General features: G+C 40.1%; 1 protein-coding gene across 1 annotated transcript in view; it reads right to left on the bottom strand.

Moving 5' to 3' along the window:
• The window catches only part of MUS81 (MUS81 structure-specific endonuclease subunit), a 597219-nt gene that overhangs the window by 500474 nt on the left and 73076 nt on the right, over nt 1-23669 (bottom strand). The window contains exon 4 of the mRNA XM_044060324.1: nt 11335-11504. Within this exon, the coding sequence (XP_043916259.1) occupies nt 11335-11504 (170 nt within the window). The remainder of the gene's footprint in view (nt 1-11334; nt 11505-23669) is intronic.

Here is a 23669-nt window from a genome sequence, read left to right as displayed (position 1 = left end):
ATATTTCATTAGTTCCCACACTTGGGGGGGGGGGTTAAATCTCCTGATGGAGCATGTCATGATGTCACATGCCAATTTACAATGACATAACTAGCCCCTGCATATCCCAATACCTCCATGTGCACAGAAAGCACAACCTAAAAAAATTTAAAATGATAAAAAAAATAAAAAAAAAACTTACTTGCAGATAGATTTCCCTCTACGCTAGATAGTGGATGGAGAGGCCAGTGGCCAGGTGACAGAAATAATAGTTTATTGCTCATTACTTCTGCTAGTGTGTGTAGACATTTCTCTTAGTGTTCTCAGTTGTTATTCCAGAGGCTACCAGCAACAGCACAGTCTCTATTACCCAGGGGAAAGAGCAAGAAATTCCTAGATAAGTAGCCTACAAACAAGTTTATAACAAAAAAAATTAACACAGAACAGTTTTACTCAATCCTCTCTCAATACAACTGAAGCCTACTAAAAAATCCACCCACTTTAACCTGACATTTCTAAAAGTTCTAAAAGATCAGGCACCCCCGCAGGACCAAACGAGTCAGGTCAAACCCAGTCCCATAGGTAACAAGAAAAAACAAAGAAACAATGACAGAGAGACCATGCCTGAAAAGAACTGTCCAACCCTTCCAAATCAGAGAACACTACAGGAATACAGAACTCTATGAAAACTAAGTAGAAAATAACCAATGACAAAAATCCTGTTTCTTAAATCTACAAAAAACACATCAAAACTCCACTCTCTTCCAGTAGTCACTTAAAAAACTATTACACTAGGGCAAACCTCCACTCCCTCCAATAAATCAGTAAGAACTCAAGCAGCATTCCAAATCAGTTTAACCAACACTTCACTAACTCAGTCCTAGCAATCACTAAACAAAACTCCAACCTACTATCCACCATCCCAGAAACCATAATACTGCACAGCAATTCATAACCACACCTGCCCCTACTGCAGCAATAAAAAAATATTTACTGAAATTAAAGCAGACAACCCTGGCAGCTGATGACCTACTAACAGAATACCTAGAAACTGCAGCCACATCCATAGCATTCCCAGTCTCCATCCTTAACAGATCCATATGTGAAAACTCTCTCTCAACAATCTACAAAAAATCATACGCATCCCCCCTCCATAAAAGTGGCTACTTTACAGACCTGACTAATAACAGACCTACAGTGATCCTGTTACCCCTATCCAAAATTCTAGAAAGAGGTTACATACGTAATTGTGTTTTATGTACATGTCAAAAGTGGTGTTAAATGTGGAGCTTTTCTCCCCAAGCCTCCATTGAAAAAAAGAGTTTAATCCCAGTCGGACTTTACCAGTAAACAAAAATAGACAGATAAATAAAATCCCGACACCTTTATTTGAGAGACAAGTATAGACAAAGAGATCTCCAATGAAGTTCTACTTGAGACTATCCTTCCTTTAAACAAATCTTCAGTCTCACGAAGTACACTATGGACTGACCTGTGGCCTAACTTCTTATCCCTCCAGAATGGCTGAATGATTTGCTGGGTGTAAAAGTGAGGAGGAGAAAGTGGATTGGGTTATCCTTCCAATACAGAATGAACTCAAGGATGTAAATTTTCTGAAGCTGACAGCATTCGAATATTGCTCCCAAGGACAAAACCTTTTATAAACCCTCAGTTTAGTAAAGTGATATCCCAATTTAATAATCTTACAGGCAAACCCCTATACAACTCCCAGAGAACAGAGGACCTTGCTTGCCTTATTCATAGGTTCATAGGTAAATTCTAGGCTATTGGCCCTAGGGCCTATATAAGCCTAGCCAAAAAGGTACCCTGGCTTTCGCCACCCAAGAAAATTATTTTCCTGTGCCCCTGTCGAGCAGCACCACAGCAGTGATCCCCAGGGGTGAATGTCCTGTTCCCCATCCAGTTGTCACTATTTCTCTTAAAGAAGGCTAATGAGGAGCTCTGCTTGACATGAATGGGTAGCCTGTTCCAGAGCATGGGAAGTCTCTGGGACAGGAATCTATCCCTCCAGCATGTTCTGTTTATTGTGGTGACAAGGTTTAGGTCCCTGAAGCGTGTGGCTCGTAGGGATTGGAATTTCTTTACGTATAGCATATCCATCAGATCTGGGTTAGTCATGGCTTTGTATGTTAGGCAGAGGTTGCCTCTGAGTAGACGATATGCGACAGAGTAGAGCTGGAGTTTGAGACCGTCTGTGTATGGCATCTGTTTGAGGCCGGTAATCCTCCTAGAAAAGGTATTTCTTTGGCCTTTCTAGTTGTTGCAGATGTCTTGTGAGGTACATGCCAAACGAGGCACTGTACTTTATAATGGGTCTGATGAGGGATGAGTAGAGAGGAACAATGACCTCTCTTTTTCTGGAGGAGAACTCCTTTGTGATGAGGTATGCCATGTAGAAGGATTTCCTGACTACTGTGGCGATGTGATTATCAAAGGAGAGACTACTGTCCACCTGTGTCCCAAGGTCTCTTATCACACTTTCGGTGTTTAGTAGGCTACCGCCTATGTGGTAGTTCATGGGTACGGTGATTTTCCCAAAAGGGATGACAATGCACTTCTTGGCATTGAGCTTTAGGCCACAACTTTGACACCAAGCATCAGTCTCAGTGAGGCCTCTTTGTAGAATGTCCACATCCTTATGCGAATCTATTATGGCTCCTAGTTTGCAGTCGTCTGCTAATTTCATTAGCCAGAGACCAGCTGTATTAGCCTGGACTTCAGAGAAGTAGATACCGAACAAGAGAGGACCCAGGACCGAACCCTGTGGTACTCCGCTTGTCACTGGTCTGAAGTCGGATTTGGAGTCTGCTACTTTCACTGTGTGGGTTCTGTCAGTGAGCCAGTTGGCCACCCATCTTGTGACATATGGATTTATGCCTAGTCCAGTGAGTTTATCTATAATACCAGAGTGGGGGATGGTGTCGAAAGCCTTGGCGAGGTCAAGATAGGCTGTGGGCACCACCTTACCTTAGTCTACGGCTCTAGTGACTGCTTCGAAGCATGATCTACCTTTTACAAACCCAAACTGAGTGGGGTCCAGAGTTTGGAGGTTACCTATGTCTTTGTTTATAAGCTCCAGGATGATGCGTTCCATGGCCTTCCAGACCAGGCTCGTCAGGTTAAGGAGGTGGTAGTTCCCAGGGTCAGTGGTGACACTCCCTTTGTGAAGTGGGATAACTGTCACTGTGCGCCACTCCATAGGCACAAAGCCTGAAGTGAGGCTATGGGTTAACATGGTACTTAGGTGGGGTGCCAGTTTATTCTGTAGTTCGTGCAGAACGCAGCTTGGGATGTTGTCCAGTCCCATGGATGCTGTGTTCCTGTCTTGAGAGAGTGCGGTCTTTACCTGTGCATCCATGATTACAGGGGCTTTGCAATCTTCCAGTATGGAGATAGACCCATTGGGTGGGGGGCAAAGTTTGTACTGAACCAGTCTGCCAGGATGTTGGCAATATCAGTTGGTTCAGTAAATGTAGTGCCATTGTGCTGTAGTTCTGAGCAGATCTGAGTGCTGCCATTGAGATTCTTGGCATAGCTGTAGAAAGCTTTGTGGTTGTCTTTAGACTCCATGGCGATTTTATTTTCTTAACTAGCTTTGGAGGATTTTATGAGGGATCTCAGCTTCTTGTTATTGTCTAATAAGGAGTTAAAGCACTAGGCAGGGTAAGTAAGAGGATGTCTTCCTCCGTCGTGTTGGAGCTCAAGACCCCCAGTACACTTAGGAAACAGAATATGTACGAAGAAGAGGGTCAGTATTTGCATTTGGGGGGGGGGTCAAGTGCCAAGTTGGGGGCTACTTGGAGACTCCTAAATAATCAACATGTTGCTGTCAGACATTCTATGCAGCCTTTTAGTTCCTGCCAAAAAGCTTCAGTAGTAGTACACACAAGCTGAACTGTAATTAAAGTGCTCTTACATTATGACAGGTCTGTGTACCACACCAAGATAAGCCATCTCAAGAGCAGCATTCACAGTGACTCGCATTTAGTTGCAACGATGTTACATTACAATAACCCTACATACAGGACGGGCCTTAGGCGAAAATGGTGCTCTAGAGAAAAGGCTCCATTGTACCCCTCCCTCCACACATCCCCTACTGCACCCAGTTTTCCCCTTATCCTGGTGTCTCCATACCATAAGATTACTTTTCTAACAGTTTGCCTTACTTTTCAGAAGTTACAGCTTTCTAGCTGCTCTGAGGTACATTTTAAAGCTTTTTATACGCAACCTTTGCATGCAATGATGGCCTGAACAAAAATTAAAGCTAAGGAAAGAAATTCAGTGTTAATGCTCGTGGTTTACTTTTCCTTGCAGCATTTCAACACACACTGACAAAGACTACACAGTAAAAATGGAGTTGGAAATAGCTGAATTAAGCTGCAGTTGGAGATACTCTGATATGCATTTTACAGCATCTTCACAACCTTTTGATCCAGTGATGGCCTGAACAAAAATCACGAGTAAAGCAAGAAATTTTGCCTTTTTTTCTTTCAAGGAAATAAAAAAAGTAAGAAGATGTAATCAAGACTTGTTGTTTAAAGCTGACAAGACACAAGACAAATGTTTGGGAGGATACAAAAATCCTATCTGGGAATACTGACTGCCTCTCTACCCCCCCCCCCCCCCAACACACACACACACACACACACACACACACACACACACACACACACAAGACACCAACCTTCGGATACATTCCTCTGGTGTTAATTTGGGAAGAAAGTGAAGGCAAAAATGGCCACAATCATACATTTCAAGTGACTAGTACCATTCATATACACAGTATGCCTCCTCACCTCTACCCCCAAAGGCACCAACCTTTTTGTACCCCTCTTGTGTCAGACTGGGAAAAAACTCAAAGAGCAAATATAATACAGTAACATATTTCAAGCTGCTACTGTCAGACATTTATAAACAGCATTCCTTTTTAGCCCTATGCTCAGAAGAAATTCAAGGCAATGATCACAGTAATGTACTCAACTTGTTGCTCAGTGACATTACACTGTTCCTACACAAGTTATCATGACCGGCTTTGCACATTACTGAGGTATATAACATAACAAACAAATAATGTAGAGGCCCCCCATACAGGCTATAATGACCTTATGTGCCCACCTTGGGGGGTTGTAAGGAAAATTAAAGAAGTGACCACACCAAACAGGCTACAACTGCTTTCTGCGCATACCTCTGAGCTGGGCTAGGTTTATAACAGGTGGGGATGTAGGCAGAGGCCACCATTAAGTCAATGTCAAAATCCATTTATACAGTCTGGGGTATGGTAGCCCTCAGGCTAAAGGTCTGGATGTCCTGTGATGCACTTTATGCCTTATTTTGGAAAGATACTACTTTGTCAAATGCATTTGTATAGCTATCCAGTAGTAGTACCAATGTGCCTAGCATTATTGTGTATGCAAAGATAAAAATCAGGGCTTTTTTATATATACATACACACAGGCAGACATTGCTTTTCACAAGCCAGATCTATCACACACATTGCACGAATACACACAGGCTGCATGCTCACCTATATAAAAACTGGAGGAAAGCTAGTTTACCTACAGCATATATTTACAGTGCTGGATAAATCCAAAACACAAAGGTAAATCCATAAAGAAACATGAGGGAACACAGACTCCACATAGAAAAAGCCACAGCAAAGCAATGTGAAATGGAAACTCTACTCGCTACACTAGTTTACCAATGAACAGCTGCTTTCATATGCATCTTGCTCCTGACAAACTAAAATAGCCACCTATCATGTGCAAGGCTTAAGTTTCTGATGGTAAGTGAAAGAAATTACAGTCAACTTATAACTCTTAAACACACTGCAATCCCCCCCCCCCAAAAAAAAAACATAATGACAAAGTTGAAAGTTTGAGATAGAAAATGAAAGAAATCATTGCCAACTTCTTAATGTTACATTGCAACAATCTCCCATACACAAACACACAAGCATAAGTCACAGCAATACTACTAGTTTTACACTACTGTCTTTCAGCTTTTCCCGGTTATGGGTTGCCACAGTGGAAATCCGATCCGCTAATGATTGGCAGTAGAGTTTTACGTGCTGGCTTGCCGGGCCTAATGCACAACCTTCAGCGAAGGAAGGCCCATTCACGCATGTCAACACACAGAAGACGCTCTGAGAACCGAACATGCAACGTCTAACTGTGAGGGGACAACGCTACCGCAGCACCACCACCGCAGTACTACTAGTTTTACACTGATTTTAGCAAAAGATCAGTTTTAAGAGTAAACAAACAGCAGAAGGGGTAAGTCATTTTTATTAACCTCGTCAAGGAGGAATGCATGCCTGTCACTATCAACCAAATGTCCTTGATTTGTCCCATATTTTCACCCGGTCCCTCATAAAGACTTTAATTTTCTGGTAAACCACTACAGACTGCAGTCAGTCAATAAAGTCACACAGAGTTTCATACTACTTTTGTTCAGAAAATGTATGTTGATGCATAACCTGTTGTTCTGGTACACTTTTTAAGTGAATTAGCACAATAGTTAAAAAGTGTTCCTAATTTTGGATCTTTATTTGTTCCCCCCATTACTTTCGGCTTTGTCCGGAATTTTGTGATCCCCTTCTGATTCATTCTTTCCAGCTACTCCAGTGCCTCCTTGCCTATTGCTGGTTCTACCTGCTTCCCTCACTGCCCCCCCCCCAGTCTAAGGACTTGGCCGGCTTGGAACCTAAGGACACCCTAGGAATTGTGGCACTGACTGCTTCCACCAAGGGATTTTTTTCATTTGTGATCTAACCTTGGTATTCTTCCCTTTGCACCAGCCTGTTACATGAGAGGGCTGGTCCCCTGTATGGACCACACCTCTCCACTGGGAATGCCTACATATATACCCTCCCCCCTGATATGAGAACATCCATCCCTTTCTGCCAACACCTCAGATACAAACTGAACCCAGACTACCTAGGCCGTCATTTGGCCTTTCTCTCTCTAAGCCACAGTGCTGGCTAGCTTTGTTCAAAATTCTTGAGTAAAGTTTAAGAGTTAAGGTACCTGGCATCCTGCCAGTATTTATAAAACTCCCTGAAAAAGACAACTGTCCCTGAAGATAGACAGCATCTGTGCTTCTTAAAATTCCAGATAAGCATCAGGATTAGTCACTTGGAGCTGCTGATCTCTAGCACTTGCCTCACGTTTATTCACAGACTGCAGCAACCCCCCCCCCCCATTTAAGATAGGGCCCATAATCATAATCAGAAAATTGACTTCTTTTTTTACTTTTCCCACAACCAACTGCAGTTTGTGCTAGGCAATGGGGATCAGGGGCCCCCTCATCAGCAGTGAGTATTGCAGGTGCCCAATGCCTGCTAAGAGGAAAAGAACCGACTGGCTGAGGCAATGACCAGAGAATGGTCTGGGACTGGAAGCAGGATAGGAGGACCTAGATGAGAGACCAGCTCTCATAGGGACATGCTCCACGTTGGTTCAGAAAGGACAGCAGTACTTGGGATACATTGCGATGCTCTAACCTTTCCATTCAGGAGGAAGGGATGTAAAGGAAGCAGAACAGGAAGTATTAAAGAAGCAAACAGAAGGAAATAATGGATTCATAACACAGCAAAGAACTAAATATGGGTACCTTACAGCACAACTGGGTAAAACATGGTTCAGTAATGACAGTACAGGCCATGAAGGTCCCCATATAGTGGTTGTTCTGAAGGAAGGAAATGGAGGTGGAATAGTAAACTACATACACAAAGCATTGAATGTGCAATCAGACAGAAGTAGGATGACTACCATCCCATAATAAGGGTAACAAGGAAGCAGCACGAAAACTAAGCTTTTGTACCATGGCAGTTAAGGCAGAGGAAGAGAAAGTACTGATGGACTGATACATCAACTGGGGGGGGGGGCACAACACACAAAAGGAGGAAATAAAGGGATTGGGTATGAGGAAGAGGGTAATAAACATGAAGGATCTGAATTTGCCAGAAGAAGACTAGGACATCCTAACTTCAAGGCAGAAAATGGGAGACAAATGATGGGTTCCACTAAGTGATACATGACTATACCAAGAGAGTCAGAATTTCTGATGTAGTCCTTCATAAAGAAGGAGGCATCATGGATAACCCAGTAAAAATGCCACCAGCCAACAGTGATCAGGCAATGCTGTAGTTTACAGGGGCTGGGAGGGGGTGAACATTTTCTTTATTTATGACGACATATAAAAATATTGAGGAAAAACAAAGCAGGTCACTCAGTTGCATCTCCACGGCAGTAGATGCAATCTGAAATACAACTGTCTGACATTACAAGGTTTAATATTAAAAATACTGAATGTGCTTATAGAACGGTCCATACACATCAGGTTGCTGTGTGGGTTTCAAGAATCTTTGGAGTGTTTGGTGAGAACTACAGAGCTCCAAACTGACTTGGCCAAGGATTTCAGGAACAGAAACAGTGCTTTTTTCATACATTTCACCAAACCACCGTCACTACCTTGTGTCTCAGACATCACACTGACTGCTTGACATACTCAGCTTAGGGAAATAAATATAGCCTTAAACATGATTCTTATTCCCTCAATAAAAATTATTTCAACAGATAACTGCTGAAAAACTCAAGTTAGGCCATGGAGTGTTTCCTTTAGAGAAACCCAAATTTGTGAAATGAAAGAAGAAAGAGAGAAACATGCTGCTGATGGATTATTTGTGCTTTTTTAAAGAAGAAATGTGGCAGACTTAAATTACTTAACAGTATTTTAGTGATCTATGATTAAATTGGTGGCACTTTCTGTACCCCTATTATAGCTTTCTGCTGTCTGTCCCACATTAGTGACAAGATGGCTTTTAACAATAATGCTAAAGACTCAGGTGTGTTGCAGTGCCTTGTTTTCTTACTGATCAGCAAAGTTTATAAAAACTGACCTTTACAAGAGACCTTGTATTAATTCTAATAAAAGGTAAAAATAAAAAGTAAACTCTGCTTTGCTATCAGTATTTTTTCACTCATGCTAATATTATGTTCATCTTTATTTTTGCCTGTAAATGTTTTTCTTTCTTCTACTGTACAACACCATTTTCCTCAGTATCTTAGTGTCCATTCCGCGCAATTTCAGGAGAAGGGACAAGAACTGGAGCACTGCTGGCTTACTTTTACTTCCTCAGCCATGACTGCACTGCTAATGTAACTTCCTCTGGGGGGATACTTATAAAAATGTGATGACAGCTGAATGGCTTTAACCCATTCATCTGGACCTTGATCCATTTAAGCAGAATGAAGAGCCAAAGCAGCCTTATTCAGCAAAGCACCAGCTCACTAGAGCCAAATTCTACTTTACAAGGATTATCGCTGAGATGATCCTTCTTGGCACAATGTATACACAACTTACTCTAGTGACTTGATTATCCAGTTAAGAGAAGCCTTTGTTTCTGTACTGTAAAGCTTTGTTACTTATCATATGCCTTCCTCCTCTAACCCAAGGACTGTGAAGCAGTGATCCGTATGTTGTATTTCAAACAGTGGATGCTTTAGGTATTAACACACAGGGACTCTGTTGGCTTTGGTTAGCTCAGTTCATTACACACATCCTGCTCTTGGACAGAAATAGGTTACTGAGTAAGGTGGAGACACCAGCAAGAATATTTTTTGTATGCATTCCCTTCTTCTGGAGTCTGGAATACCTTTTGGTTATGCAGCACATAAAACCAAATTCTGGCTAGTACTGATGTCATCATAGTTTGCTCACATGCTGATCTCTGACTACTGGTTTTCAGAAAAAAATGTAACAGTTTCTCTAGTTCTTCACTGCTGTTTAACTCTGACATAGTTTTACAGTCCCATGTTAGCGGTCACTTTTTTCTGACTTACTGTTTACTATTACTTTCAGTACTGCAGCAAGCAACAGCTGGTGCATGCTGTTATCATAGAGGAAAATGTTCTCAGACACTTGAGAGCCGAAGTTTGCAGAGCATGATCTCATCCTACAACATTGTGTCCAGCTTCAAGATAGGCCCCACTTATGTTCTTGCACCACTATCGCACTCCTCTAATAGTAAAGATGCACACGCACACCACGCGCACACAGACACACACACACAGTTTTACGCAAATGGGAAAAATGTTTGTCAGATGTTGCACAGCTTCTGAAGATCCACTGAGCAAGAAGCTTTATTTCTTTTCTTTTTCCCACATTCTTGGCAAGGGAATCCAAACATAATTTAACATTTAAGTAAGATGAACGCATGTTTTTCTCATTTAAAACAGTTTCAAATTATTCACCCTTGAGAATCTACTGATTCTTCAGCAATGGGGGGTGGGACCCACCTTCTTTGAGGACATGAACAGTTATGCCTTAAATATCAGGATTTTCTTACTTCAAAGAGGCCGCTAGCATCTGGTTCAATCCGCACACAATGTGTAGCATCTCTACACCTGCATAAGTATGGAACACCTAGTCCTAGATCCCTTATACATACATTAAAAGGTTTAATACTGCAGATCATCACATACATGATTTACAATCAAGTCATAGACAATAAATCTTTCTGCCAGGTGCTTCCAGAAGACATATTTCCTTCGGGGCACATGACTGCAATCTCATGACATGCAATGACTGAGGGCAGTCTTGCTACAAAAAAAAAAGAGCATATCATGTGCCTTTCTCAGTTCACTCTTTCCCTCATTCAGATTTATTTATTTTCATTCAAACTTAACAAACAATTGTATCACTCAGCTTGGTCAGTTTGCACTTGTCTGTGGCCAGATTTGATTTCTAACTGTAGTGTTAAAATATTACTCTTCTAGAAAAAAAATGCAATTTACTGACAGTTCACTGTGTTTCGCATTTTAAATTAGCCAATCCTCTATTGCCGCTTGGGCTAAAGATCATGTGGGGATGAAGAGGCTAGGATTTTAAAGAAACTGCTGGGGGGGTATTGGAAAGTAGCCTAAATGCTGCAATCATCATTATAGAAAAAAAGACCATGTGATAACAAAGAATGCACGAAGAAAAAGGTAAGAATAATGCTCACCACAGTCTTGATCAGCATTAGCTAAGTGCGAAACAAAAGGAGATTGGGTGGGATAACAAATATTACAAAGTTAGCCCCATGTTTAAAAACACCATTGTTTAACTGCTTTAACTAGAAAACATTAGGAATGAGGAAGCCTCTCTACCTAGTCTAGATTCCTGGAAGAAAAATCCAACTGTTATCTATGAAAATTACAATCCTCAAATTAAGAAACAACACAAGCATTAAATGACATAAAAAGAAACAAAAAGGTAAAGCATATTAACACAATATTCTAAAAAGTTACAATTTATTCCTAGAATATATAACAAGTATTTGCAAATACTTACAGAGGAGCAGGGGCCCACATTTTCTCTTTGATCATCTTCTAGGTTATCTGTCATGGACACAGCAGGGACATCTGAAAAGTTTCCCGATCGTTTTGATGAACTTCTCCTTTTTAATTTTGGTTGTTCTGTTGAATTTGAAGTAGACAAACAATGTATGGGTGCATCAGGACCTAAAGAAAATGTAAAGTGATTAACAGGGTAGTATTTTATTTATTTGTTTTACATTTGTTGACCGGGATAGTCCAACTGGAAACATGTCCATTTTCAGTGAAGGCCCGGGGAGAAAAGCTCCAAAGGAGGTAGCACAAGCAAAATGAACATAATACAAATAAAACACAATTTCAAGCAATTTAAACACACTCAGAGTCACACAGAGTGTAAGTTATACAATCTAACATGCTTCTCATCTGGCTCACTAATTACAATACAGTAGATTTAATTAACAAAATAATACTGGAACACCAGTGATACCAAATAGGCTTGGAAGCAAGGACATAGCCATTGAATCTTAAAATACTGTTTGAAAGTTATCTTGAATTGAGATAGTGTAGTGTAATGTTATCAGGTAGCGAGTTCCAAGTTTTGCCTACAGAGTTGGCAAACATGGAGTACCCGGCTAAGTTGTTGGATTTGATGGCTTGTACTACAAAGTCTATTGGATGAGTGAAGTGGTCTGAGGTTGGCGTAGGGATAGATGATGTTTTTCAAAGCAGGTGTATTTTCAGGTTGGTTAAGTACTTTGTGAGCCACAATAAGTTGGTTCAGTTGTCTTTACGTAAATGAATAAAATTCTAATAAAATTACTTGTGTCTATCCCCCAGCAGAGGATGCACCATACTGTATTTTAAATCTGTAATCTGTTTATGTGATTTAAGATCCAGTAACTTAAAAAATGAAATATAGTTGCAAACAAATTACCTTTTTATCTGTGAAATGTCTTCCACTGGGATAACATCATGCTCAACTTAGCTCCCAAAATTATGGATTGCCAAAATGCCCATCTCGGAATATATTGTGACCTTTGGCACGTATCTTTTAAACTAGCTGAGAGACCTTGATGCTTCCTTACTAAAAGGATTTTAGGTTTCTGTACCCTCAGCTACTCTGATAGCCTAACAGCCCTGCCCCTCTACTTAGGGTCATATATTTACATGAGGAGGTTATCTCCATTTAGAACTTCCATTCTGTGAGTGAACCAGCAGTCTGAATTTTTACCAAATTAGAACTAGTGGTAAAGCAAACCACCCATTCAACAGAACAAGTCCTGTATTACCATATTAAGACCACCAAATGGAGTGGCAGATACCTAACCCAATGTATACACAGTTTCCAGGATAGGCTGCCCTTACCTATCAAGCAGAGGGTTTCACTAGCAGCCTTTAAAGCCAACCTTGATGAATACACACGTGACTGCAGAATTTTCTACAATGATATGTGAAGAAAGTCTACATAATGAGGGCACTGCTAGTCTCTTGCAGTAATGGATAGGTGGCAGAGCTTCTAATTTAGTTTCATTTAAGATCTGTTAACCGGGTAAGTGAACTGGCCCAAGGACCCTTTTTCAGCATATTCCCGGGCCACACAAGCAGATACAAGTTATATACAAATATTTTGAAATATACATCTTAAAGACACAAAGTAACACCAAGGAGCTGACCAAATGTAAACACTGCAATATACAACATACAAGTACACAGTAAAAAAAAAAAAAAAGGAGTACAAGAAATACAATACCAAACAACTGAAAACGGCAGAGAGACAGAGGGAAAACAAAAATGCTTCTTTTTCTTTCTTGTTCCCACCTCTTCCCTCGTACCTCATCATTTTTTTTTTTTTTTTTATATAAGAGTACTCTGTGCAGCGGTAGCGTTGTTGCCTCACAGCAAGAGGTTCTCCCGTTCAATTCTCGGCTGGAGCGCCTTCTGTGTGCAGTCTGCATGTCCTCCCCACGGTCGAGTGGCATTCGAAAGACATGCGTAGGGCATGCCTTCGTTGAAGGTTGGGCGTCGAGCTGGCACCTCAGCACCATAAAAATCTACTGCCAATCATTAGTGGACCGGAGTTCCGCTGTGGCGACCCCTAACCGGGAAAAGCCAAGAACAACAACTCTGTGAGCAGAGTGCAACACTAAAGAGAAGAAAAGGAGAACAGCAAAATTAACTAGCGTCTCTGAAGCCGTTACATCACCAGTGAGATGGAAGTGGAGGCATTTTTTTGAGATCATTAGTCAGCTAGATATCTTGCAGTAATGAGTTCCAGCAAGCAGGTTCAATTTTTGAGAAAAATCTTTCACAGGGAGTAAGAGAAAAGGGAGTTCTCAGTAAGTGAATAGTATTAAAGCTACAAAAGGATTATGCAGAGCATTTGATTGCTGATTTGTTGAGTAGAGGAGGACATGATCCATCATGTAATACCTTGAAAGTAAGTGTATTAAGCAGAAGAAAAGCTCTAGCACTTAACAGGGAGCCACTTGCATCTGTTCAGTGTGACATAATGGAGTTCATCGAATTTAGAGAGGTGGCTATATCTATGCATTTGATTTTTCAGCGGACTGAAGTATGGAGTTTTGTGAGGAGCGGAAGGAGATGATGGAAATCCCATAGTAGAGTCTGAGTAGTAGTATATGGATGGCAATGGATCGTCTGGCTGCTACAGTAAGTAAATGTCAGATTTTATAAGATATTCTAAACTGGGTAAGTACTTTGTTTTTGGGTTTCAGTATGTTTATGAAAGTTTAGAAACTGTTCAAGCAGTAAACTAAGATACTTTTGATCCTTGAGTTGGAAAAAAGGATAACTAGATGGGTAAGAGAATGGTCATGCTGAGGCCTGCCAACATTTCCTGAGAGTGATGAATAGTATAAATGAGCTTTTCGGAGTTTTCATGGTAAATTTATTGAGGTGAAGCCAATCCTAGATGGTGGAGAAATCAAACTGGATTTCTGTTAGGAGTGAGGCAACAGTTTTATCAGCTTTTGTCAGTACTTTATCATTCACAAAGTATACAGTTGGTATGTGGGACATTCCAGGGCAGATCATTTATGAACACAGAAATAGAAAGTGGGCCTAGTACAGAATCCTCAGGTCCACATTTGTTAGTTGTTCCAGAAGTGAGAGAAATGCTAGGTCCAAATAGAGAGAAGGTACAATTTAGAGGACAACGTTTGAATCACTAGATAACTTCAGGGAGAAGTCAGTATTGTTAAGTTTTGGATGGCGCAATGGTGCAGCAGTTTGCACTGTCGCCTCACAGCAAGAGGTTCTCTGGTTGGATTCTTGGCTGGGGTGCTGTTGCTCATCCCTCTAACACAGATGACAAGCAGGTGGGATAGTTAAATGCTTTATTACACAAACACATCAGGATGGATAGCAGCAGCAGCAGCAGCATCAAACATAAACAAAAGGATTGACAGACAGACCTTACATATATACATACATGCTTATAGCTCAACAGCTTACTACAAAATGGCAGTCAGTCTCACACATGCTCAGTATTTATACACTTGTGCAAGCCCCTGGATAGCTTCTTAAAGAGAGACACACATTGATCTACATCCTCCCTCTTAAAAAGATTGCCCTTAATCAAAATGACATTGCAGTTAAACATGCATCAATGCAGACATTAGAAACAAACTCAATGTTCATGTCCAAGTTGCCGTGCATCTATAACATGGTCTGGAGATGCGACCAGATCTTGTAACATAACAATCAGGACTGGGTTTAGCAACAGGGACAGTCTTCGGTGAACAACTCTTATCAGGAACTTTGGGACTCATCACAGGAATGGGAATTTTCTCTTGAACTGGAACGCTGGACAACTCACTCAGATAAAAAGTCTCTCACAGGCTATGTGCTGTCGTATAGGCTTGGACACTGGTATCAAATGCTTCCGATTCCACCTAAAATCTACTCCTTGTGATTCTACAATGTAGAATCCTGGCTCTGGGCAAATATTCTTCACGACTCCAAACTGATCATAACCTTTGGACGTTTGCATCCTTACTGCTACTCCCTCTTGCAATGGATGGAGTGGTTTTCTGGTCTTACAGTAAAAGGACTTCTGGATTAAAACGCTTCAACAGATTGGTTTTCACTGACCTGTTGTTTTTGACACATGGAACCAACAACTGATTGCTGACTGGTAATGTGGTTCTGGTTTGTCTTGACAGAAGTCTCTTAGAAGGTGAACCAGGATGTTTATCACGAGGAATGCTTCTGAGATTTAAGAGAGTCAGGAAAACATCACTATTATCTTGTTGCGACTTCTCTAGTAACTGCTTTGCACTTTGAACTGCACATTCTGCCAAACAATTTGACTGCGAATACTCTGAGCTACTCGTGACAGGAGTACAGTACCACTCTTCGGCAAATCTTTTGAACTGTTGGCTTGTAAATTGCGTGCCATTGTCAGAAATAACTTTGTCTGGACTACCATGGACTGCAAAATTACGCTTCATCGTAGTAATAACAGTATTAGATGCTAGATTCAGAAGTAGGTAGATCTCAAACCAATTAGAATAAGCATCTACTAACACCTAATAATGTTGACCATTCCGCTCGAAAATGTCGGTGGCTGTCAACCAAGGTAGTTCTGGAATCTGGCTTAGATGAAGTGGTTCCTTCTGTTGATGTGGCTTTGTACGATTACACACAGAACAAGATGAAAGCACTCTCGGTATCTTGTGATATAGTAGGCCAAAATACTAATCCTCTTGCCCTTCTTTTTGTAGAGTCTGCTCCTGGGTGACCTCAATGCAAGACAGTAATGTACTCTTGTTGTAAGACTTTGGAACAAAAGGTTTAGGACCTTTCATAATGATACCATTATCTAACAAAATCTCAGCTCTGTATGGAAAATAAAGTTGCACTTCTTGAGGTAAACTAGATTGTTTTGACAGCCATCCTTCTTTGATAAAGTGGTTGGGCTTCTGTAAAACTGGATCTGTGGCTGTATGATCTCTAAGCTCATCAAGACGTGTGGAAGAAAAATTTCTCACTTCCATGACTTCAAAATCAAAGTGCTCATTCTCATACTGTTCAGTAGTGTTTCTGGGCGATCTGGACAACGTATTAGCAAGGTAGAGAAGTTTGCCTTTCATGTAGACAAGACTGAAATGATACTTTTGCAATCTCAATATCATACGTTGCAATCTGGCTGAAGCTCTATGCATATGCTTTCTCAAAATAGTGAGGTTGGTGGTCTGTTTCAATCTGGATGACTTTACCATAAACAATCACGAAACTTAGAACATGCAAACAATTGCCAAAAGCTCTCTCTCTATCTGAACATACTGCATTTCAGCTTGGGTAAGGGTTCTGGATGCATAAGCAACAAGTTGACCCTCTTGTGTAAAATGACTGCACCAAGACCAAATTTTGAAGCATCACATGAAAGAGTAACTGGCTTGTGGATGTCATAGTACCTGACAGTAGGTGGATTGGCAATTCTCTGTTTCAGGACATCAAATGCTCTCTGGTGCTACTCTAACCATGACCAGGATACATTTGTGCGTGTTAGCTCTGAGTGGTGCGAATATTTGACTCAAGCCTGGAATGAACTTGCCTAGGTAGTTAACCATGCCAAGAAAAAGTTGCATGGCTTGAACATTGTCTGGAGCTGGCATCTCAAGAATGGTCATTTGCTTAGAAGGGTCTGGTCATAAGCCTGAACTGGTAAATAAATGACCAACATAAGTGAGTTCTTATAGCTTGAATTTGCATTTCTAAGGATTCATCTTAAGATTCACTTGACGTACCCTTTCCAGAACTTTTCTGAGGTTTCTGTCATGCTCAGCTTCACCATTATCTCCAACTAGCATGTCGTCAACTATAACAGCACAGGGATGCCCAGAAAAAATTTGCTTCATTGCACGCTGAAAGACTTCACTTGCAGAATTTATCCCAGATAACATTCTCAGAAATCTGTACCTTCCAAACAGAGTGCTGAAAGTGGTTAGCAATGAAGGTTTCTTGTCAAGCAAATTTTGCCAAAATGAACTCTCTGCTTCCATGACAGAAAATAAAACACTGGCATTTGGCATAAGAGCAGCAACTTCTTCCGACTGCACACACTGGATGAGGAGGTATTTTCAGTGCCTTCTTCAAACCTCATTGATCAATACATATTCTGATGTCATCTGAGTTTTCTTATGAGCTACCACCATGGAAGATACCCACTCAGGTCAGTTCAACAACTACACAAATCACACCTTGCTGCACCATTTTAACTTTGACTCTATTGGAACTTATCAGGCTGGCCTGATAACTGGGCTTAATTTTAATTTCATGGAGTACACAACTGGAAGCTTGCCTAGTTTGTCTTTGAAAAGATTAGTATAGGTAGACAAAAACAGACTGGGTGAAATTAGAACAGTGGTCTTTTAAGCTAACCTGGTGGACTTCCTTGTTAAATGAAAGCAGTCCCATTTTCAAACTGTCTCTGAGCCCTAATAATGACTGGACGTGCATCTTGACCACGTAAAATAGTACATTGTAGCTTCTCCCAGCAGACTAACATGAAAGCATTACTGAGCCTTCAGTCTGAATCTCTTCACCACCATAAGCAACAAGCTTTGCACACTTTGCCAAATCAAGCCTTTCACCAGCACATACTCTAGCAAATGTTTCTGCAGACATAATGTTACACTTTGAGCCAGTATCATCTTTGAGCTCTATGGGCTTGCCATTTATCTGAACAATACAAAATACATTCTTTGCCCATAACTCTACTGCATAGACTGTTTCACTGAGCAATGACATACCATCAACATAAAAAGTAGGGTCTCTGCCTTCTAATTAATCAACTCAGTTCTTAAAATGTTCCTTTTTAATAAAAGAATGCGTGGCTTTTGATTTACAAAATCTTTTGAAATGATGATGATTCTTACATTTGTGGCATTGTTGACCAGCTAAGCATTTCCCCCTTTTAGATTCATGATTACAACCACAATTATGATAGTTGGCAATGAAACTGGGTGATGGTCCTTGGTTTGAGTGTGCTGACTCGCGCTTATGCTTCACTGAGGCTGTGTGAACTCTGGAACTTGCCAGAAAGTTTTGGGGTTTACCAATGGGTGTTGCAGGGGCTACAGTTGCTGCCATATGCCTGGGCCTGTTTCTTTTAACCACATGCTGCATGCTATCAACTTGAGCTTTAGAAGTTACTGGAAACGTGTCTTTTTCATTTATAAGCATTTCTGTGATGTCATACATCTACCAGATTTCAATGGCCTTATTCAAAGTTAAATCACTGTCATGAAGCAAAATATTTCCCACAGCATCATCTTTAATACCACACACGTCTGTCTTATCAACTCATCCCTTAAATCACCAAATCTGCACGTTTTAGCCTTATTTCTCAAGTCAGTTATATATGTTGCAAAAGTTTCACCAGGATTTTGATCTCTTGTGTAAAAACGTGCCTCTCCATTGTAATGTTTGCCTGGGGATTACACATTTCTCTAAATTTATGTTTTAAGCACTCAGGGTCCTCCCTTGACTCAGCCGATACAACAATATGACTGTTTTCCCCCTCTTCTGCAAAGATAGCAGGTGCATACACAAATGAACGTTCCCTTTTAATGGCTTCAGACACAGCTAAATTAAGTAGAGTATATGCCTTTGTACGGTCATCTTTATCAGAAAATGCAGCCTGTATGAAAATGCAATACTCTTGCTTAAAACACTGTCCATTTCTCTGCAATATTAGTGTCAAACACAAGTGGACCAGGTTTTCAAAATCCTTCAGCCATGCCAAGAAAGTATGGCCAAACACACTAAAAATATGGCCCTTGTAATTAGGTATGAATAGGTTGCCTCTCTGCAGCAACACTCAAATACACAATAAACTCTTTGAAATACTGTACTTTGTGAAATATGCTCTGAAATGACTATTTGCGAAATAACTGTACTGTAATACTGCACAAACATGAGCACTTCATACACTTCTGATAAGTCAGACAGCTTTAATACAAAAAATATGTGCTTAGCAAAAAATGCAGTCATTTTTATTTTATACGTTTTATGCAATTTGGACTTTATTTCAAACATTTTTCATAGTAATTTTAGTATTTCTATCAATATTGGATGTTTCAACTTATTTAAATATTGTTTAGAGCATTCTGTATGCTTCATTTCTTACTTTGTGAATAAGAAATAGTCTGAGCAAGTTTTATCACTGAAATTCGTTTTGGACAGGTTTTGCAAATTATACGTGCAGTAGGGATAGGCCACTCCTATATACTCCTTCAGCACTAACTAGATGCCTCTCGAATTCAAACTAGAGGTCTTTCTGGTCACAAGTCGTTTCAGCCATGCATCTTATAACACCTTGTCTCTCGTCCCTCTAACACAGATGACAAGCAGGCAGGGTAGTTTGTTTAGATGCTTTATTACACAAACACATCAGGATGGATAGCAGCAGCATCAAATATAAATGAACTGATTGACAGACAGACCTTACATACATGCTTACATCTCAACAGTTTACTACAAAATGGCAGTCAGGCTCACAAGAGCTCAGTATTTATACACATGTGCAAGCCCTTGGACAGCTTCTTAATGAGACCTACACACACTGATCTACAGGTGCCTTCTGTATGGAATCAGTATGTCCTTCCTGCATTTATGTGGGTTTCCTCCGGGTGCTCCGGTTTCCTCCCATGTTACAAAGACATTCATCTGGAACATTTATCCCAGGATCTCCACTGAAAACTGTCTCCTTCCAAGTCGGACTTTCTCAGCACCTCTTTTCTTAGGTTCACATAGATAGTTTGGATGTTTGCTTGACCATAAATGAGAAAGGTGGACTTGATACTGAATTGTATAGGAAAGTGTTGGAGAAATATCCTGCTGCATCGGTCCAGTATGCACCCTACCCGTGTAAACCGCAATGTCCTTAAAGGTCAGTTTCTGAAAATCTCTGAGCTACATACGGATGAAGCCAAATTCCGAACTGCCTCTGAGGACTTCAACAGCAGTTTTATTAGTACAGGGTATCAGAGAGAAGTGTAAACACACATGAATGAGGGGTTGGCATTCAGATCCACAGATTGTCCATCTCTCCTTCTGAAAAAAGGGATACTGAGTTCATATGATGCTAGGTGGAATTTCACTAGTAAAAACAATGTGCAGGTGACTTTGACTTTCTTCAGCAACATCAGTAGGGTGTGTGAAATTGTTTGAAAGAACTGATCAGTTCTTCAGATTAAGGAGTGCTTTAGAGAAGCAGTAGGCAACAAACCTATTTTCTGCTTTAAGAATGCTATGTCTCCGAAGAGACAGTTATGTTATGGTCCCAGCTTAGGCAATAACTACAGTCCTCTTAGATCTGAGAGGTGTGGGACCTTCCCTTGTCATTTATGTAAAGCATGTAGTTATATCTCAAGTGCTAAAACTTTTTAACACCCTTTGACTGGTTTTATATTTAGTCCAAGGCTGTATGCTGACTGTATAAGTTGTGATTTGGTGTACCTGGCAGTCTAATAAATGCCCTCACTTCTATGTGGGGAAAACTAACAGACCTTTTAAAGAAAAAAAAATTAAAAGCATGTAAGTGATATCTAGCTTAAGAACGTGACAAATGCACTTATGAAACATGTTAATATGAATCTAGGGCATACTTTGTCATTTTTGGTTTTACAGCTGGTGAACAATAAGAGAAGAGGTAACACTGTTCAGAGTACTGAACTAGCAGAGATGAAGTGGATTGCGAGGCTACAAGCAGACAAAACTCCTGAGCTGATGGGACTGTACCTTTAAGACCTGCATTACTTTTATGACAACTGCTTCATTGAAATTTTCCTTGTATTTTTTGACTGGATAGTTTTTATTGAATGGGATGTGCATTTCTGTTTAAAGTGCTACTTCCTAGTTTGTGACTTTTAGATTTGAAGATCTTAATGCTTGAAAGCACTTATCTGTTTTATCTTATTTATTAAAAGTTTTGTGTTTTTAAATTGGATTTGGCCGTGTTAGTTGGACCGCTCTTTTTGTCTTGGTTTTGTGTTTTTGTTTGGGACCAGATTTTTGCTGCAGTTTGTGTATTTTTCTTACAATATATTACATCTAACAAGACACTGAAAAAAATACCAGAACTACAAGAAACTTGCAAGTTTCTAGAGATTGTCAGGGTATAAAATTAATAGAAACTAAAATAAAAGCAATAGCAATAAATTATGTACACTCATATGAACCAGTACAATAATATCCTTATCTGTGGGGACACTATAAGAGGAGATATTTAGCAGTATGGTTAAAAAGGTGAAGCTGGCTGCTCATGAGGCACAAGAAGAGGTTAAAACATAACTGTTAAAAAAAAAAAAAAAAAAAAAAAAAAAAACACAACATGGAAATCTCTGGACTTTATCTACACACACAATTTCAGGCAATCAAACTGTACATTTATTTATGTATTTAAGTTTGTGTACTGGGGTAGTACACTGATCACCAAAGGCCATTTGCAGGCATTTCTGTAAACCCCAGTTAACAGGATTTGAAGAATTTTATAAAAGGCAATTAAGGACATAATATGGGAAGGGGAAAAATGAGGGCTAGATGGAAAAAATATCTTGTAAGCAAGGTGGAGTTTACCAGATGTGTGGCTATTTTAAAACAACTCAAACAACTCAGCTGAAACTAGTATATATGTTATTTAGTGGGACATTTATTGTGCATGATAGAAATATAGGATGATTACCCAAATGAGACAGGAGAGAATTAGGATTAGGTTGACACTTTAGATACAGGATGAAGAGAGTGACTTTACTACGCAAAAGCTAACTTACGATAATGGAGAAAGTACTCAAGTTAAAAAGTGAGAGAACTGGAAAAGGAAATCTTACTAATTGGGCTTTTTAATTTGGTAAGGAAATGCATTACTACTAGTATAGCCTATTTTTTTTAAATAAAACAAGTCTTGATATAGAGAATAAACAAATGAGAATGGAAAATGTATTAAGCTGGGGAGGGGGGCACCTTTAATTTAGGCCAAAGAAATAACCTACTCTACCAGGGTCTAATAAGACAACTGATATGCCTGAATTAGTTAAGTAGTAGGTAAAATGCAGAAAATAATGCATGATGACTACAAAAAGTATAATTTCAGAACTAACTGGAAAGGAGCGTTAATAAAACTATAACAGAAGAACAGTAGCAACACATATGTAGAACTCGAAATATGCAATACAATCCAGATGATGTAGAATTTCTGAAAATGTCTACAATGGTATTTCTACACCCTGAGCAGACTGCAAAAGAAGTCTTTTTGCAACTCAATGATACATGTTGGAGGTGTGAGTACCAAGAGACAGGGACTCTGGAACATATTTGGAATTTTGACTATATGACAGAAATTAAAAGGGACTTCAGACAATATTTAAAGCAGGTACTTGGGAGGAATTTGTACTAACTAGAGATATGTTATAATTGTTCTATGAAATGGATTCACAAAAACCAAACTACAGTGAGCTGTTCTTAAGAATAACTACTAGAAAACAGAAACCTGAAGACAAGCCAAATGTTTGAGGAAGTACTGAATATTATGAACGCGCTGGAGATGGGGTAAACACCAATGCAACAAATGGATAATGTGGGGACAATACACTCAGGCTGTCTTGCCAGTCACATAGAGACTTAAAGGAGATACAATTCCTAGTTGATAGATAAGATCAAAGTCTTTATGTTCAAACAACTAAAACAGTTGCATACTTAATAAAGTTTTAACATAGTGACATAAATGTCTAAGTGTGGATAGATGTTCTTTTACTGAGTAATCTATTAATAAAAACATTGTTTAAAAAAAAAGCTTAATGAAATCTGGTAAGATAACATTTATGGTTCCCCATTTACCTGTACTGCACATCATTCAGGTCATGGAAATAAATACATAAATAAATTACATTCATCTCTGGTATGGTCAATGTACAGTGAACCTGTGCAAGTACATCCTGAAGAAAGCTGTGTTACAGTAAGTAGTTGGGTATTTATCTCTGTGCCCCCCCCCCCCCCAAGCTCCAGAGGCCAAGCAAACACCAGAGCATCCCTGCATGACTGTCTTGGAGGGAGAAGTAAGGTGTAATAGCTGCTGCACTTCATGTTGGATGGGAAGGCAAGGCAAACAGCTCGCAACATGGAGTGCCCCAGTGCCGAATATTCTGAGCTGTAATGCTTGGATTTAGGGACCACTTGTGATGAAGCAGAAGCCTCCAGCTGAGGCTGTTAGCCAGAATGTTGGATTTCACTAGGATGCATGTTGCCACCAGAAACCACCAAGAAGAAACTGCCCACTGCCAAACCCTCATGGCCTCTCGACAAAGAGGACAAAACCGTGTTGCCCCT

The sequence above is a fragment of the Protopterus annectens genome, chromosome 2.part0 (genome assembly GCF_019279795.1).
Source record: "Protopterus annectens isolate FY-2018-M chromosome 2.part0, PAN1.0, whole genome shotgun sequence".
NCBI classification, from domain to species: Eukaryota; Metazoa; Chordata; order Ceratodontiformes; family Protopteridae; genus Protopterus; species Protopterus annectens.
The sequence above is the reverse complement of the archived record's forward strand: the minus strand, read 5'-3'. Positions and strand labels throughout refer to the sequence as shown.